We start from the raw sequence: 19924 nt of genomic DNA, 5'->3' as shown, positions 1-19924 counted from the left end.
ACATAGGTTTGAGGCTGCCACTCCCACAAAACTGGGATGTCACAGCTTTAATCAAGGGATGACAATAACGACCTGGTAAGAAGGTCTCCATGTCCCTGTGGCCTTGCTACACCTGTGTCTCCTCTTTACTATTATTCTTTCCACAGAATATCTTTATATTTTAGAATATTATTCTTTAAATAGGTGTCTCTTAATTGAGTTTTCAAAATTATGGTTAATATTACTTCCCAGTGGGCTGGGGATGTGGCTCAAGCGGTAGCGCGCTCGCCTGGCATGCGTGCGGCCCGGGTTTGATCCTCAACACCACATACCAACAAAGATGTTGTGTCCGCCAAAAACTAAAAAATAAATAAATAAATAAATATTGAAAATATTCTCTCTCTCTCTCTCTCTCTCTCTCTCTCTCTCTCTCTCTCTCTCTCTCTCCCCCTCTCTCACTCTATCTTCTTTTCCTTCTCTAGAAATCCTTCTTTATGTGTACTTTGGAATAATTTTTGTAAATCTTAGAATCTAAACAAATTATTGTACCTTAATAAGAAGTTTTTCAATGAAAACATACACGTGGGTGCCTATACTCGAACCAGGGGCCCCCCCACCCCCCCTCACCTCCCCTGGAAATCTTTCCTACTATCCTTCCCCAACCAATAGGACCTCTCCGGGAGTCCCATAACATGAGTCCCATAGCAGGCTCAGGTGAATACCAGGAGTCAATTTCCATATGAATGTAAATCTTAACATAATCATATCATCTCAATGGCTAGCTGGCAGTCACCTTAACCAAAGGTGCCATGCATCATAATACTTTGCTGTGGCTCCTAGCATCTCTTGGTAAAGCTGTGGGATAAATGGGAGGCAGTCAGTGTCCGGGTCCAGCAGTGCTCATGGGTCCCACTGTCCCATGGTCTACAGAAGCAAGAATTGCTCCTTTCCCCTGTTCAAGCTCTGGGGTGGGCACATCACAGGTTTAACTCGGTGTTATTTGAAGTTGTCCCCCTCAGGCTCAGAGTCTGAGCCATGACCTAATGGAGCACAGCTCCACGACCATGGTTTACATCATGAGTTGGAAATTGTGACGTGTTTGGCAAAAGTAATGGTGAATGTGTTGTCACAGAAATTGTCTCATGTCCGTCTTCTCTTTAGCTTGATTTCATGGGAGGTTTTGCATATTTCATCTGACAAGGGAGCAATCTGGGTGCTGGGTGGAGAAGGTGAGGGGCTCCCTAGGGCTGAGGACCCAGGATGCTCCTCTGAGCACATCCCTGCATCCTCCAGGGGAAGGTTGATGGCAGGGTGCCTTTTGTCTGGGGTGTCCTGGGTCCCTTCCTGTCCACTGTGAGGAGAGGGTCCCGGGGTCAGGACTGTTGGGGCTCCCAGGAGCCTGGGTTTCCTGTTGGGAGTCAGAAGCCTGAGCAGTGACCTCCACACAGGGGCCAGGGCTTAGGATCCTGCCCCATTGCTCAAGTGAGGAGAAGGACACAGTTCCCGCCACAGGGGTGGCTGAGGGCGGGGCACAGCGCCAGGCTCCCCGAGTTCCTCTCCTGCAGGGAAGCTGCTGCTGCAGTTTTGCTTTGGTTTTTATTTCTCTCCTTTGCAAGTGGCACCTTGCATGGTCTCTGTTTCTGGAAATGTTGATACATTTTCACTTTTTACATGAGATTTGTGTGTATTTTATAGTAGTAAATGATAAAGTATCATAATGACAGCGTAGATTTATGCATTCATGACATTTTAAATTTTGGTAAAGATTGAATATGTAGGGTGGGGCAGTGGCTCCATGGTGGAGTGCTGGCCTAGCATGCAGGACCCACTGCATTAGATTCTCAGCACCACACAACCATGAAATCAAGACCTTGTGTCCACCTAAAAAACTAAAATTATAAATATTTTTTTAAAGACTATATTTAGTTACATGTTTTGTCTTTTAGCTTATCAAATGCTTGCAAATCTCTAAGCTTGTTTTATATACTGAAGCGGATTTCTGTATGAGTTGCCCTTGTACTTCAACCCCGTGATGTTCAAGGATCAGCTGCACATGGTGTTTCCTAAATCCTATCAGGGGGTTGTTTGGGGTGTTCTTTGTGCCTCTGACATTCTGACAGGAGCTCAGGAACTTGTGTAGCTGGAGGAAGCAAAGAATGGAGCTTGGCAGGTGTGTGTCCTCCTGTTCTGCAGTAACAATGAATCGGGGTGGATAAGGGTGAAGATGGCAGCCACATTTCCTGGGTGCAGACCAGCTCTGCCCCTCCACGTGGGACATTCACTTCACACAGGTGTCTCCGTTTCCTTTCTATAACTTGGGAATAATAATAATAATCCCAGCAGAGCCTGCACAGCACAGATAGAGGTTATGTGAGTCAGGAAACAAGTCCTCACGGTGCTGCTTTAAGCCTGACTCTGAGCCCACACTGCAGCAGCCCTTGTCGCTTCTGCTGTTGACACCTCTGCTCACATGCCATAGAGATGGATGGGACCCATGGCAGCTCCCAGGGCCTCCTTATCCTCCTGGGAATCTCCAATTTCCCCAATGTGAAGAGGGTCCTCTTTGTGGTCCTCCTGGTAGCCCACCTGCTGACCCTGCTGGGCCACAGTCCATCCTCCTGGTGTCGCAGCTGGACCCCACCTCCACACGCCCGAGTACTCCTTACCCCCTTCGTCCTCCCTGGACCTCAGCTTCACCCCCAGCTCCATCCCCAGCTGCTGCACAACCTACGCGTCCACCACAAGACCATCAGCTCTGCAGGGGCACAGTCCAGCTCTTCCTGTTCCTGGGCCTGGTGGAGTGGAGGGGCTGCTGCTGAGTGTCCCGGCCTATGACACGTTAGTGGCTATCTGGAAGCCCCTGCCCTACACCGTGATCATGCCTTCCAGGCTGTGGTGCCGTCAATTTCTTGGTCATGTGTCAGTGACCCTATGGTTACACTGCTTTGCGCACAAGATCCTTGACCTCTGCGGAGACCCTTGGGAGACCTGTGTCCTCATGCCTGACTCGGAGCCCTGGTTCCACGAGGTGGTGGGCAGAGGCCAGCAGGCTTATAGTTCACACCCAGCCCATGGCTGGCTTGCCACATCTCCACATGCTCACCACTCAGAGCTAAAAGACTCTCAGTTTCAATGTGGCAGCTCCAGACACACTCAGGTCATTGCACTGGTCAGAGGGCTGCTGGTCACTGTATTAGCCTTCCTGGGCTGCTGTAACCAAACACCCAGCCTGGGGCCTTCAGACCACAGACCCTGACTGTTCATTGATGACCTCAGGCCACCACCCAAGCTAACTCCACCTCTGCCTGATGGCCAAAGCCAGCTCCAGCCCAGTGGATCTTGGGATAAGGAAAGACATGGCAGCTGGCCATCGCTAGGAGCCCTGGTTCTTTCTCACCACCCATGCTGTGTGGACCAGAAAGCCAGAACCTTAGGCCAGCTGTGTCCCCAGTCACCATCCCACCTTGACACCTCTGAGTTCTTCAGCATCCTCTGGACTAGGTCACCTTCTTCAGACCCAGCCACACCCTTGACTCTGTTGACTTTGTAGCCCATGTCCTCACAGAGGCTCCAAGTTCTTAAGTTACTAAGTGTCAAGCTTTTGATTCTGCAGATGTATCAACAAAATTATTAATTAAATTATTATTATTACTGTTGGTACTGGAGATTCAACCTGATGTGCTTAACCATTTAGCTACATCACTAATCCTCTTTTTATATATATTTTATTTCGACACAGACTCTAAGTTGCTTAGGGACTTTCTGAGTTGCTGAGGCTGGTCTCCAACTTACAATCCTCCTGCCTCAGCCTCCCAAGTCACATAATTACAGTGTGTGCCACTTCAAAATAAATATTGACACAGGCACATTAACGTAGTTTGTAAATTATAATGTAGAGCTTATCTGTTATTACATCATAATTATACTGTTATTATTAAGTAATGAGATTCCACGTTATATTCTCTATTTAACATTCTATGGGTATTCCCTATCTGGACCAATGAGACACAGCAGAATCAAGACCCACCCAGCTGCCCCTACCCACACAACCTCCCTCAAACTCTGCTTCCCAGGAGCCAGCTCCCATGGCCCTAGACCATTTCTAACCCATGATCGTGCTCAGTCTGTTTGATAATCTGCCTAGCAGCACCCAACTTGCTATCTTCCTGTGTTCTTAGACATCTCTGCTCCCGGGACTGAAGGTCTCCTCAAAAAACATAGTGTTATCTGCTGTGGTGTGGCATGCCTGTAATCCCAGTGGCTTGGGAGGCTGAGGCAGGAGGGTTGAATTTGGGGGCCAGTCCCAGCAATGTAGTGAGGGCCTGAGCAAATGGGCAAGACTCTATATAAAAGATATAAAAAAGGGGATGTGGCTTAGTGCTTAGGCTCACTGCGCTCAATGTGCAATACCAAAAAACAAAAATAAAATGAAGATAAAACAATCCAAACATCCTACTGGGCTCCTAATCTAGGATAATCTTGGCTAAGGAACTGAACATCAGGGATGTTGGTTGCTATGGGAAGAATATGCTGAAATACAGTGCAGTTTTGTTGATGGGGTGGTGTTGTGTGTTTATTTATTGAAAAAATTTATTGAAAATTGACCAGTGCAATGAAATTTAATAGTGCTGCAGAACTCAGCATCAGAAATTATCATTTTCCAACTGTAAAGCTAAGGTCTTAGCCCTCTCAAAAAACTTGAGATGATACTGAGTCTGTGAGGGTTTTTCTGGGGCTGTTATAATTAATAACCCAAAACAAAGAGACTGAAATCAAAAGCTACCACCCCTCCCCCAGCCCTGGAGGGCAAAGGGCTGAGACCAGTGGTCGCAAGGATGAGCTCCCTCCACAGGATCCAGGTTGGCTCCTGCCTGCCTCTCCCAGCTCCTGGGGCTCCAGGTGGACCCATGATTCCAGTCTCTGCCTCTGTCTCCATGTGGCTCCATCTCTGTGACTGTGTCCTCTCTCTGTCTCTTGTGTGGACACTGCCATTGCATAAGGGCCCCCTGACCCAGAAGGAACCCATCTCAGGACCTTTCACTAACTAGCTGTGCAGAGACCCTGTTTCCACACAAGACCCCACTCAGGGGTTCTAAGGGCCAGATGTGGACAGGACCCACCTCTTACAATGGTGTCCAGCTCCCTCCACAGGCTCCACGGAAGCTCCTTCCTGCCTCTCCCAGCTCCTGGGGCTCCAGGTGGCCCTTGGCAGAACAATGTGGTGGCCCCTCAAAAGCTTAGGATTGAATCACAATATGACCCAGCAATGCCACCGCTGGGTTCGGACCCAAAGGATTTGAAAGCTATGGGTCCAAAAGACACTTGCATATCCTGAGTTCACAGAAACCCTGATCCTCAGTGTTAGACCAGGATGCAAGAAAAGACCACTGACTCCAATTAAAATCAAATTAAAGCAAGCTTATTATTTCGACCGGCCGGACTGCCTTTTCCTCCCAAAACGGTGGGAACAAGACACCTTTCCTGCAGCCCAGCTTTATAGCCCAGAAAGTTACACAAAGGGGGGGTTGCAGATAACAGAACTCTGACAAGCATCACACTAATGGTAGTTTACATTTTTTGTTGGCCCCAACATCAGAATTTATGAGGACCATTAGAGCCTCAGAGAGGGTCATTATCTGGCCAGGGAAGGCCAAGATTTATGAGGCGTCACTAAGTTTCAGAGAGGGCTGCTATCTGGTCAGAGAGCCAGGCATGGGTGAGTTCAAGGCACGGGCAGGCATTCCAAGCAGGTTCAGAATTTGCAGTAATTTATAGTAAAGCCCAAATTGGCTTTTCATGGCTTTGTGGCAAGAGGGCTTCCAATTTTAATAAAAGATCAGGTTGGGTTTATCACCAGTATGACTGGGGACTAAGGAAAAAATTATGTCTTAGTGGGGTGTGAGGGAGACAGGACCAAAATGGGGGCCAAAGAGATGATCTCAGTGGAGGTCTTTGAAGACCAGAGGATCTTAAAGAGTGTGGGGAATTTTTTTATTTTGGCTAAACTGTATACATGATGTCATACAGGCTTGTAGAATTATACTCTGTTCTGAGCCCTTTATTCTCAGGATTAGCAAATCACTAGAATTGTACTGCAAATCCATCAGCATGAAGCTGTCTATATATCTATCCATCTGTCTGTGAACCAGCCATCCCTGCTTCCACCCATCTTCCCATTTTCTCTCCAATGCATCATGGATTTGTGTATTTGCCCACCCATCTACCCATTCACCCAGCCATCCTTTCAGACATACATACATCTTCCCATCAGTCCATGCATCCTCCCACCCATTCACCCATCCTTCCATTCATCCAGGGGCAATTGGCCACTTCACCACATCCCTAGCCCTGTTCTGTATTTTATTTAGAGTCAAGATCTCACTGAGTTGTTTAGCACCCTATTTTTGCTGATGCTGGCTTGAGTAAGCAATCCTCCTGCCTCAGCCTCCTGAGATGCTGGGATTACAGTCTTCCACCACCATGTTAGTAACCTTCTTATTTCCTCATTGCACTGATAACAGGTTGGAGTCACCATCTGGAGTTATTTTCTCAGGCCCATCACAGTTATGCTCCCACCCACTTTCTTTGAACAACAATGAAAAGGGGGACTGGGGATGTAGCTCAGTGCTAAAGTGTCCCCACCCTCAATTGAATCTCTACATGGGGGACATAGAAGCACTTGGGATTCAATTCTCAGCCCTGGGCAGCTATGTGCTCACTTTTCCATACTTTTTACACAATAACCCCCTCTTGTCCATGGGCAATATTGTTAGGTAGAATGAATGTGAGCCACTGTGCAGGATGTGAAAGACTTCACAAAGTGTAACTTAAGAGAAGAGAATAAAATTGTATTTACTGGGCTGGGGATGTGGCTCAAGCAGTAGCGCGCTCGCCTGGCATGCGTGCGGCCCGGGTTTGATCCTCAGCACCACATACAAACAAAGATGTTGTGTCCGCCAAGAACTAAAAAATAAATATTTTTTAAAAATTGTATTTACTTTCCATTATTGGGGTTAATATGACAGGCTGTATTAGCCCCACGTGGCAAATTTTTATGTTTTATATGCGGACTTTCTGGCAGAGCTGAGCAGGGTTATTGTTTCTTTCTGGTTTAACTATCAGTTGAAACCCAGGAAGCTGAGAGCCCTGGGTCAGCAGCTAGGAATATGGTGCTTACCAGGCAGGAGCAGGTGGGCTCGAGGCTTTTCTTGAAAATGGTGGTGGCTGAGAACCACTGACATGGAAGGAACGCAAGGGAGGGGACCCTTCCTGAGATCAATTCAGGTCAGCCTGTGCAATGGGGTGAAGTGTGTCAAGGGGGCACGTGACCATGAGCTCACAGACATTTTATGAGACCCACAGATGTCTGAAGCCACAGACGACACCAAACCTACATACAGTGTGCCCTCTACACACATGCCTATGACTGATTGCCCTTTCTATAAAACCTGAGAGTCCTAGACAGCCCTGAAGAGACAGCTAAGGACATGGTGCCCTGGTCTTCCTGGTGTAGCTCCACTGATCAAAGTTCCTTTCCTGCTTTTCATCATGACATTTTCTGTTTGGTTTTGGGGTAAAGAGATGACCTGATGTGTGGGGTCACTTGAGTCAGATCGCTTCCTAGAACTCCCTAATAGTGGAATGTATAACATGGACATTAAGCACAAGGTGCTCGTTTTATTTCAACCCTGCATTGCTGCCTTAGGGAATTGACTCCCCCTCTTCCCCCGCTCCATTCTGCTGGGGAGAGAACACTGAGCCAAATCACCAACACCAATTGTTCCTTTCTTAGCTCAGGCTATCTCCTCAAAAGATCAGGGGGCAGAAGGCGATGAGAATTACTGAAATAATTGTCAAACTGTTTATATTTTTAGATATCATATATGTGTGAAATATATGATATCTTTAAATATTGTTTCAAAAATTTTGAGACTATGGCCTGAGGTCACACCAGGTGATACTATTGTAAGGGTCCTGCGGAACGTCGGAGAAAGAGACCACACAAGAGACTGACTCCATGCAATTGGCAAAAGGGGATTTATTGGGGATCCATTCCAGCTCGCTGGGGCTCCGTGCTCACTCAAGAAGGGAGAGCAACCCGGAGCCCCAAGCAGAGGTTCAAACAGAGCTTAAGTACACTTTTTGGGGTGGGCGGGGGCTTTGCATACATCAGAACAAATCATCATGAGGCACGGGAAAATTGAACAACAACTCTAAGACCTGATTAGCACATTCAATGGCGGTAACCGGCTGGGCAGGGGTGATTGGTCACTCCTAAGCAGGGTACACATTCAAACTGATTGGTTCGGGCCCTGTGACAAACTGCACAGGGCCCTAGGCTAAATGGCCAGTAGGGTGTTGTCCTAACTATCTCAGGAATCTGGGTGTAACAGAGGAATTTAATAATACCTAATCTTTTACATTCAAGCTTTCCAGCTTAGAAACTTTACCCTTTCATTATATGTATATTGGTATCTTTTTCTTTGAGGTTCTGTGGAATAATCCCTGTGGGGCTTAACCTCTCAGGTACATCCCCAACCCTCTTTAATTAATTTTTAGCTAGGATCTGCCTGCTTGTGAAGCCAGATTTAAAGAGAAGAGTTTATGTAGCTAGGTTAATGTGGTCCAACTGGAACCATAAAAAAAAAAAAAATGGAGTGTAATCTGAGCCTGGGAAAACCAGAAAAACAGCTGAGAAATTGAAATATTAATGTCCCACGACCCTGGCAGGTCCTAAATAAGGGTTAATGAAGTAGCTCCCAGTAAAACAGGGAGATGCTAATCAAACCACCCTAGGCTGTTCTGCCCAGGTTTCTGCTCCATGCCCCACCAGTCCTTTGGCCTTCTACCTGCAGCCCCCATCATATGCACAATAAAGAGAAATAAAGGACAGGAATGTGGGAGGACAAAAGAGGACCTTAGATGTAAAAGGGAGAAGACCTCCCTTTTCTAGGGATTTCTCCTTTCCAGTCCCCTTCTTCCTGGGGGGTGGGGGTGAATCTTTTCTGCTCTTCCTTAATTAAGCCTTCCACTTTCCACCTTCCACGTGCTTCTCTGGTGTTATACTTCAGCATTTGGGGAAGCAAGAACCCATCACAGTAAACATGGGTAACACTGTAGATCCTGACCTGAACCTTGGGCTCCTCCTGCCTCAGTCTCCCCAAGTAACTTTTTAAAAATTGTTCTTTGTTTCTGTGGTGGAGTTATCACCCAGTGCATCACCCATGCTGGGAAAGCCGTCTCCCAGAGCCATAGCTCAATCCCATCTTTACCAAGTTCCAAGCAAAGGCTTCTAACTTGGGATATTTTTCCAACCCAGCAAAGACACTCCTCCTGAAAAGGACTGGGACCAAGGATCTGTCACTCTATGGAATCTTAGGAAGTGATTGGATAACATTAGCTGTCAGTCACAATGCAGAGGTGTTCCTGGAGGCAGCCCGTTAGGGATGCTGGGGTGGAACTGTCCAATCAGGTTTCGAAACACAGGGGAAGGGCGGGCTTTGGAAATCTCGCGGGCTTTTCCTCCTCACCAACTAGGCTCTTCCTTCCTGGGCCCCATGTGCTCTGCCCTGAAGGCCTAGGTGATTCTGAGCAGCCTGTGTCCCGGAGATCTCTTGTGCTCAGAGGTTCCTCAAGAGAACTCCGGGTCCCCAAGGAAGACAAAAATGGTGGGTATGTGACGAGGGCTGAAGGTACGGGGTCAGCACCTGCCTTGGGGCCCGGCAAACGGGTGAGCTGCAGAGCCTGGCGGAGTCTCCTCTGGAGGTTGCCCTGGGTCTCTGTCCCATGGTCCTGGGGGGTTGGGCTGGATGGCAGAACCTTGAAGTCACATCACTGGCATCTGACCCTAAGCCTCTGTCCACTGGTCCCGCGGGATGAGCTGGGTTTTGGGTGCCCGAAATTGGTGCAGAGGGTGCGGCCTAGTCCTCTGTGGGGTATGGCCCTGGGCTTCTGCTCCCTGGGCCTGAGAGGTGGGCTGGTCCCTGAGGCAGGTGGCCCTGGGCTTCATCCTGTGGCTTCAATTGTTGAATGGGCTGCTCAGGTCTCCAGCTTCCCCTCCCCTCCCCTCCCTTCCCTTCTGGTGGCCCGCCCCCACTCTTCCAAATGTGTAGGAAGCAGGATGCAAATCCATTTTCCTTTTCCCTGTTCAGAGTCTGTGAAGGCTGCTGTAGGTCCTTCATTTGCAGTTGCCTGCTGCGTTCTAAAGTGCCATCTTCCTCTCCACTTCCCATCACTCTCAAATGTCTGTTCTTGTTCCTGTGTTTTAAATGAACACAGTCTATTAAATTTCACTTTTCCTCTAGTGAAGTATTGCAAGGAATATTTTCTTTTTATATTGGGGATCAAAACTAGAGAAAGTTTATCAGTGAAATCCTCAGGAACCTCCCCGCCTTTTTAAATATATCCTTCACCACTTGTTTTAGACACTGTCCTCCCACTTGTGATCACCCTGCCTTAGTTCATTTCTTAGAGCAAATGTAGGCTTATATAGTATATTAGTGTTCTCTAGATGAAAGGAATTGAGAAGAAGTACAATTACAAAAGGGTTATTTATTAGATTGTGTTACATGACAAGAAGCTGGGTCATCTGCAAACTTGAGAGCTATAGAAGTAGAAGATGTGCAGCCCAAGATACTGAAGGCTCAGTACAAGAGGGATTGATGGTGCTACCCTAGCCTGTGATCCAGTGCTTTTGGAAATTCCCTGGAGAATTCTTGGCAGAATCTGCTTTGAAAGAGTGAAGAAGGGAACTTTCATATCTTCAAATGATCACAGCAGCAGTGGAAGAGCCATTTGAGAAGAATCCAGCTTGCTCTGATGCTGCTGCCTTGTTCTTCCAACTTTTATTCCATCCAAGCCAGGATCCTCTTTCTCCACTTTGCTATCTCACATGCCAATCCCTCCTAGACACACCGTCATGTACATACCAAGAAGCCTATTAAACATCTATATCTCTTAATCTGATCAAGGTGATAATTTAAGTGAGCAATTAAACATCATACACCTCCACTCTGCAGCTCATAGCCTCCATTATTTTCAACATCTTGGACTTGGGATATAGTTCTTTTTAGTTATTTTTTGATTCAGTTGAATAATGTTGTGGAGGGATTTTGCATTTATGATCATGGGAGTAATTCATAGCTTCCTCATAATTTTGATAATATTGTAGCATATGCCTCAAAAGAAGTTAGAAAGTGTTTACTCTGTTTCTGCATTCTAGAAAAAAAATGTATAAAATTGGTGGCTGTTCTGGAGTTTGTGTGGCAGCCTGTATGATGTCTAAGAGCCATACCTTGCACTTTTTTGATGGGAATTAGTTATTGAGTCATTTTCTTCAGTAGGCAAGGGCTCATGTGTTTTGTGTATTCGTCTCTCTGTGTAAGTTGTAGAAGGTGGTCTCTCTCAAATTATTGGACCAGTTCCTCTAAGTTATCAGATTTTTTTCAAGCACATGTTCATGATACTGTTGAAGAGCCCATGGATGGTAAGACTGGCTAGTTTAATCCTAATGTGTAGTTTTTTTTTGTCCTTGGCTTTCTTATTTGTTTATTGTTATTGTAGTTCTCATACCTTTGTTATATTTATTTACTTTGATGTGGTGGAAAGGATTGAAACCACTGACTCACTGGTGCTAGGCAAGCTCTCTACACTGAGCCATAACCTCACTCCTGTCCTCTGTTTCCTTAGCCACATATTACTTTGTCAGTGATGCTGATGTTCAGGAAGAACTTGATTTTACAGACTGCTGATTTCTTGATTGTGGTTTCACCAACACCCTCTGTTTCTTGCCTGTACTTAATTTACACTTACCTTGCTCTTCATTCTCTGCTTTCCTTAAATGCCAGGTTCAATGGTTGCTTTTATCTCTTCTTTTCTGGAATGTGCTTTGGATGCTGCAGAGACCCCAATGCACCATCCATGCCGTTTTCCCATGTTGGACTCGTACATTTCATTTCTCTCAACATGCTCAAGTTTGCCCCTTAGTCACCTCTCCCTCCTGTGTCTGTTTAGAGTCCTGTGTTGCATCTCTCACTTCTTAGTGGTTTTCCAGCTGCTTCTGATGTGATTTCTGAACTTTCATGTTCTTTGAGCCTACTTGGGATTTCACTGGCATTGCACACTTGTTGAGGTGAGTTTTATGGCTCAGAATGGGGCCTGTTCTGGGGAGTTTTACTGTGATTCTGAGAAGGCTGTGTGTTTCACTGTTGACTAATGTCCAGCAAAGCCCTCTTGTCTGTTGCTCTGCTACATGTTCACAGACCAACAGAGTTGCGGTGATGTCTCCAAATGTCCTGGGAAGTTTTGTATGTCTCTGCCTGATGTATTTTGGTTTTGTTTCAGGTGCATGCATACTAATAATTCAAGACAGTTAATGAAAGTTTAGCCTAGGGCCACCACAGTGGCACATCCCTTTGATCCCAGCAGCTCAGGACTCTTAGGCTGGAGGATCCCAAGTTCAAAGGTAGCCTCAACAACTTAGGTGCTGAACTACTTAGAGAATTCCTCTGTCAAAATAGAAATAATTAAAAATAAAAAAGTTGGCTGGGGATGTAGCTCAAGGGGTAGCGCGCTCGCCTGGCATGTGTGCGGCCCGGGTTCGATCCTCAGCACCACATGCAAACAAAGATGTTGTGTCCGCCAAAAACTAAAAAATAAATATTAAAAATTCTCTCTCTCTCTCTCTCTCTCTCTCTCTCTCTCTCTCTCTCTCTCTCCCCTCTCTCTCTCTCTCTCACTCTCTCTTAAAAAAAAATAAAAAAGTGCAGTCGATGTGGCTTATTTGTTAAGCAACCCTTGGTTTAATCATTGGTACAAAATATAAAGAAATAAATGAATAGAAAGAAAATTTAGCCCAGGGATTCTGGAGTCTTATCTTACTCAAGGATGGTCAATTTAAAATGCTTTATTTCCCATTCATGAGTCATGTTTTCCTGTGTGTCAGTATTCTTTGTACTTTTTTTTTTTTTTTTGATAAAGGGAATGAAAATGTGTTTCTTGGGTCTGGGGTTGTGGCTCAGTGGTAGAGCATTTGCCTAGCATGCATGAGGCACTGAGTTGGATTCTCAGCTCCATATACAAATAAATAAAGTTCCATTAACAAATTTTTTTTTAAAGAGAGAGAGAGAGAGAGATTTGATATTTATTTATTTTTTTTAGTTTTTCAGCGGACACAACATCTTTGTTGGTATGTGGTGCTGAGGATCGAACCCGGGCCACACACATGCCAGGCAAGCACGCTACCGCTTGAGCCACATCCCCAGCCATCCATTAACAAATTTTAAAAAATGTGTTTTTTTCTTTTCTCCTATAATGTGGGTCCTGTTTGTTGAAGGCTTCATGCCTTTGTGTAGAGACTATGACTATGAGCTCTGTTTAGTAAATATTTTGTGTTCAGCTCTTTTGAAAGATTTCCCTGAATGCTAGGGTCATTGGACAGAATGGAAACTTTAACAGTTTCAGAGATGCCAGGCTCTGGATTTGCAGGCTGACACCCAGGAGCTGTGCTCTCTAACATTTCACCATGCAGGCTGGCAGCAGCTGCAGGTACCTGTAATGCAGTAGCACAAGCAGCCAACAAAGTAGCAGGGAAAGAACAATCCCTCTTCAGGTTGAGCATAGTAAAAGTCCCTAATATGTCTGAGCTGAGTCTTTAGGCCATTAACAAGCTTATTTTCATATAACAAATATAAAATTCTCCCTCCAATATATTGCCCCAGCTCCCTTGCCTGGATGTCCTCAAAAGTTTTTTTATGTATAAAAGTAAAAGCCCTGCTGTACTCAGGGCTCAGGCTTTGGAAATTATTTTTCTGGGTTGTGGTGCCACCAATAAAGTATTGCTGCTAGATCTCAGTGTCCCCTGGCCTCATTTCTCCATGCACCAGAAACTAGAGAAGAAGAGTAGAAACAGCAAAACCTCACTTGTCTGGTCTTTGTGGGTAGTTGTGCTGGGGCCTCTGCTTTAACACACAGTGGTGCTATTTAAAGCTCTGCTGTGCCTTTGCTCTGCAGAACCCAGCCTGTGAGCAACCACTGCTGAGCATGAGTGTCATAGGTCTCTCTGAACGGTTTCCTCCTAGTGTGTGAGCTTCCTTCTTTCCTCAGAAATCTCCATTGATTTATTTGGGGGAGCATACTGTGCAGTGAACCCTCAGGTGCTTAACCACTGAACAAAATCCCCAGCACCTTTCCCCTTAACTTTTTTTCTTAAGTTTGATTGAGGCTTTTGCCAACTTCCTAAGGGCCTAACTAAGTGCTAAGGCTGGCATTGAACTTGCCAGCCTCCTGCCTCAGTCTCCTGAAACTGGGTGTTTTTGAAACCTGATTTCTAAAAGAAACTCTCTGAAAGCTTTCTTGATCAAATTTTAGGTGGTGGTTGTGGGTAGACAATAATTGGCTGCTCTTGCCAGATGCAGGTTGTTTGTTTACTTGAATCCTTCTAAGGAATTCCTGCTGATTTTTCACAGTGATCGCTTCTGACATACATGAGTTAGAGTTGGTGTTAAGACATTAAGATACTTCCATGGTGATATTAGTAGGAATTGCCTAAACTTGGATAAGATGTGCTGCATGTAGTCTGGAGCCAGTGACCAGGCTCTCACACTGAGATTTCAGGCCAGTGTCCTGCATCGGAGAGGGTCAGTCTGAAGGGCTAGTGAAGGTCACACCATGCTTGCTGCTCTGCATTCTTCTATATGTCTGCTTCATGTACCTGTTGGGAACCTTTCAGGACTTTGAGGCATGATGACATTGTTCCAATGGTTCTGCTTGTGTTTCCATTTCTGTTCTACTTCATGGCAGTACTGAGATGGTTCCAGGCTCCCTGTTGTGTCATTTTGCTATGAGTTTTTAATTTTTCCCTTATTCTCATCAGTATAGAATTGTATAACTTGCTCTTTTGCAAAACTAAATTTCCACAGGTGCAATGGTGCATGACTGTATTCTCCTTAGCTGGGGAGGCTGTGGCAGGAGAATCACAAATTTCAATGCTGGCCTCAGCCTTTCACAAGGTCCTGAGCAAGTTATTGAGTACTGTGTCAAAATGGCAAATGTGGTGGGGATGTGGCTCAGTCATTAAGTGCCCTATGTTCAATCCCTACTTATTTTTTTCTAAATATATCTAACCACAAATAAATAAATATCATGAAATTTCTTGTGAGCTTATTAAAAGTATTTTAGTGTTTCACATTTAAATGTACACTAAATGGATTTTTGTCTACAAAATTGAGGATGTAGTGCCTTTGGCCACCTGGATTCCAGTTTGCCTGGACCATCATGTGATCCGTATCCAAGACATCTGCTGTCACTCATCTTTCCCTCCTGTGAAGGCTGGCCCACTGAAGGCTTTTTCTTGGTCTCTTGCTCACCTCTGCTGATACTGTGCTGCTCAGGATGTGACATGTTTTAAGTCCTTGAGTATGGTTGTGTATCATTGGCAGGAGCACCTTCTTGTAGGTGAACTTTTTGGCTGCTCCATCACAGTGCAGACATCATAGTATTATTATGATTGTACATAGAGTTGCTTGTTTCCCACCCAAATTGTGTTAGATAGGTGAGGATTCTGGGTTGCAACCTTGCTTCTTTACCACCCTGGAAATGCTTCTGTCTTAGGTTTGCACCACCATCATTACAGGCAGGAGCAAACTCTTTCACAACAGACATGCAGTGCACATGTGGCCCACTCTTGATCAAAGTGTCTTGAGCAGTACAAGGCTATGGGCTACATGAACTTATAGTAGTGAAGTGACTGCTTTTCACTAGAGTTTTTGATACTTGATGTGCATTCAATGTTGCTATGAGATTTAGAAATTAGTGTCGGCTGTTCATTAATAAAATTGTGCTGAGACTTATAAAATTTTGCAAGGTTCGTATTTGGACAAGGTGACATCTTTGGGTCATTGGTTTATATCTAAGTCATGTTCCATCATTTCATCTTACCACATTCTGCTTTAACATGAGAAACCATCAAATTTTTGTGTTTATTAATCATTGTGCTTGTTTACTATTTGACTATTTTTTTTTTCTGGAGAAATGTACCTGCAAACATCTAGTTGTTCTCTTGGTGTAATCACAAAAAATGAACTCAATCCCAGTTCACAAACTGTGACAACCTGAGTGTAAAGTTGTCTAAATGTAGTCTGTCGGGGAAGCTTCTTAGTGATCCATGTTTGGAAGTTAAAGGGTGGGGTGTTCTAGACATTTCTTTAAAGATGGAACAATAGGCTGTCACAAGGAATCAAGAGATCAGTCAATGCCATATTGTTTATATTAACTGTGTAGGCACAGTGAGCCACTGTGGTTGGCAGAATCTCTCTTAAACTCTGAGTTTTATAATTCCAGCAATTTCCTTCTCATTCAGTTTCCTTTTTAAGGGAAGTACTATCAGGGTTGCTAATATCAGCTCTGCACTGGACAGAAGGTTTTAGGACTTGTAATAGAGGTGCAACCAAGAAAGAAGTTAGGAGTGACTCAGGAGCCTGTCTCACTTCCTGTGAACTCACCAAAGGAAGGGAGTAAAACACTAAATTGCTTGTCTTCTGAGTGGCCCAATTCTAGTGTTGGAATGTCTGTGAGGAATTGAGTACAGGAAGGATCTGATGGACCAAATCGTACAATTAATCAGGCATTCAGAGATTCATGTGGACATCAAGCATGTTGACTATACATTTCTTCTGCTGTCAATCTCTCCTGGCCTCCACTATACATTTGTGGGATATTTTAGATCTCAGTGACCTTTGAGGATGTGGCTGTGAACTTCACCCAGGAGGAATGGGCATTGCTGGATCCTTCCCAGAAGAACCTTTACAGAGATGTGATGCTGGAAGTCCTCAGAAACCTGGCTTCTATAGGTAATAATGATGTTTTTTTTAATTGATCTACTAGAGAACTCATGTTTATTTCGGTCATTTATATACAATATATAAAGGGAATCAGTTATTGAATTATTGCAGCATAAAAGGCACCTACAATTTGACAAACCATTCTGTCTCCTAAAAATTCATAAAGATTGTTCTGGGTTCTCATTTTAGAAAACAAATGGAATGAAAAGAACGTTGAAGATGAGATCAAAAATTTTGAGAGCATTCTAAGGTAATTGTACTCACAAGAGAAATTCTTAAGGGAATCTGAGACTGTCATATAATTTTTAAAACAGACCAACCCAAGAAGTATGCAAAATTTGAGAAGTATTTATTCTTTTTTTTTAATATTTTTTTTATTTTTTAGTTCTCGGCGGACACAACATCTTGGTTGGTATGTGGTGCTGAGGATCGAACCCAGGCAGCACGCATGTCAAGCGAGCGCGCTACCGCTTGAGCACATCCCCAGCCCAAGAAGTATTTATTCTTATAATATTTTTTCTCCAAGAAATATATACTAAGCTGTAACAGATATTCAGTCTTCTCAAAGTACTTGACATGCCAAAAATATATGAAATTGCATGTGAATATCACTATTTGGATAATCACCATAGAGAGGCTGCATTGCAAAGGGTTGTTTCCTTTCAATCTCTTGATTTTCAGGCAATTTTAACACATCAGGAAACCTCGCCTTCCCTAATGTTGATAGTAATGTAAGCCTAGGTCCTATAAATAAGTATAAAATCATGAATGAATTCAGCATTGATAATGTGCTGGTCATTGTTCAAAGAAGCCATATGGTAAACTTCAATGGCCCAGAAGATAGTATGGGGAAAGTTTCAATGAGACTCCAGTTCTTTAATGGACAAAGAAAACTTTTAATAGAGTAAATCCAGGCTGGGGATGTGGCTCAAGCAGTAGTGGGCTCACCTGGCATGCGTGCAGCCCGGGTTCGATCCTCAGCACCACATAAAAACAAAGATCTTGTGTCTGCCGAAAACTAAAAAATAAATATTAAAATTCTCTCTCTCTCTTTCTCTCAAAAAATAAAAGAAAACTAGAGTAAATCCTTGTGGTTGTTATATGTGTGACAAAGACTTCTTATGTCCTTCATTCCTTCATAGGCAGATCACATCTCAGAAGCCATGTAAATTTAAACAGTATAGGCAATCCCTGGTTTCTCTCAAAAGTGTTTACAAACAAGTATTAACAAAAACTGGAGAAGGATCATATGAAAGTACAGTACGTGGGAAAGTCTTCATTTCCAGTGACATTCAAAGGCATGAAGATACTCTTACTGGGTGGCAACCCTATGAATATCAACAATGTGCTGAAGCCTCATCTTCTTCCACACGTGTTCAAAGACACCTGAGAACACAAAGTGGAGGTAAACCTTTTCAATGTGAGGTATGTGGAAAAGCCTTTTATTTTTCTTCTTTATCTAGAAGAATTGAAAGAACTTACTCTGGAGAGAAACTCTGTGAATGTAAACAAGGTGGTCAATCCTTTATTTCACCCACAAGTCTTCAAAGGCACAGGATCCCACACACGGGGAATGCATGTTTCAAATGTAAGGTATGTGGGAAAGACTTTGCTTATCCCAGTTTACTTAGAACACATCAGAGAACACATACTGGAGAGAAGCCCTATGAATGTAAACAGTGTGGGAAAGCCTTCACTCAGTCCACTCACCTTCACTCACATGAAAAAACTCATACTGGAGAAAAGCCCTATGAATGTAAGCAGTGTGGCAAAGCCTTTGCTAGATCCAGTAACCTTCAGATTCATGGAAGAACACATAGTGGAGAGAAGCCCTATGAGTGTAAGCAGTGTGGGAAAGCCTTCACTCAGTCCTCTGGCCTTCAGTCACATGAAAAACTTCATACTGGAGAGAAGCCCTATGAATGTAAGCAGTGTGGCAAAGTCTTTGCTACATCCAGTTACCTTCAGATTCATGGAAGAACACATACTGGAGACAAGCCTTATCAATGTAAGCAGTGTGGAAAAGCTTTTGCAAATTCCAATAACCTTCACAGACATGGAAGAACACATACTGGGGAGAAGCCCTATGAATGTAAGCAGTGTGGCAAAGCCTTTGCTAGATTCAGTTACCTTCAGTCACATGAAAAAACTCATACTGGAGAGAAGCCCTATGAATGTAAGCAGTGTGGAAAAGCCTTTTCTACCTCTAGTTACCTTCAGATTCATGGAAGAACACATACTGGAGAGAAGCCCTATGAGTGCCAGCAGTGTGGAAAAGCCTTCACTCAGTCGTCTGGCCTTTACTCACATGAAAAACTTCATACTGGATAGAAGCCCTATAAGTGTAAGCTTTGTGGCAAAGCCTTTGCTAGTTCCAGTGACCTTCAAAGATATGGAAGAACACATATTGGAGAGAAGCTCTATAATTGGAAGCAATGTGGAAAAGCCTTTGTTACATCTGTTCAGCTTTGTTTACATGAAGGAACACATCATGCAGAGAAATTGTACTCATGAAAAAAATTGGCAAAGTCTTCTGTTAATAAAGTTTCACTTTTAACATGTAGTAAGTTTTCTGTAGAAAAATTCTTTGAATGTGAAATTTGGGAAATCAGTATTGTTACAAAGAGAAGAAAGATTCATTGATTCTGATATATAGCACTATCTATCTATCTATAAATTGTACTTGGGATTTAGTCTGAGGTCCCTCCATCAATCAGCTTCCCACCTCAGCCCTGCTTTCCTTCTCCTATATGAAAATACTCATGGAGAGAAGCCCTGAGAATGTGGGAAGTCTTCTAATTTTCCCACTTTTTTCCCAACGACTTGGAAGATTCTTCTTGAAAGATTCATGTCAAAATGAATAAATTGTATGCAAGTAAGAAATACAAAGGGCTCAGGTGTTCTATTTTTGTTCAGTTGTATGAAAGGACTCAGACTGTAGAAAATCCTGTGGATGAGCCGTATGGGGCAGTATTCAGCTTTCATTGTTTCCTCCAGAGACAAAGGGATTCACATCAGGGAAACCCTATTAAACAATGTGGTAGAACTTTCATCTTTCCAGCTTCTTTTTGAGTATCATGGGAGAACTCACTCTGGAGAAAAGCCTT

At 44.1% G+C, this 19924-nt stretch overlaps 1 protein-coding gene across 1 annotated transcript in view; it reads left to right on the top strand.

Annotated features, from left to right (window-relative positions):
• LOC144364814 (uncharacterized) overlaps window positions 1-19706 on the top strand; it is a 43251-nt gene extending 23545 nt beyond the window's left edge. Inside the window, exons 2-4 of the mRNA XM_078035309.1 lie at window positions 16700-16826; window positions 17007-17067; window positions 17960-19706. Coding sequence (XP_077891435.1) covers window positions 16700-16826; window positions 17007-17067; window positions 17960-19148 — 1377 coding nt within the window. The 3' untranslated portion in view covers window positions 19149-19706. The remainder of the gene's footprint in view (window positions 1-16699; window positions 16827-17006; window positions 17068-17959) is intronic.
• The last annotated feature ends 218 nt before the right edge of the window (window positions 19707-19924 follow it).

The sequence above is a fragment of the Ictidomys tridecemlineatus genome, chromosome Y, assembly GCF_052094955.1.
Source record: "Ictidomys tridecemlineatus isolate mIctTri1 chromosome Y, mIctTri1.hap1, whole genome shotgun sequence".
In the NCBI taxonomy this organism is placed as follows: Eukaryota; Metazoa; Chordata; class Mammalia; order Rodentia; family Sciuridae; genus Ictidomys; species Ictidomys tridecemlineatus.
The sequence above is the reverse complement of the archived record's forward strand: the minus strand, read 5'-3'. Positions and strand labels throughout refer to the sequence as shown.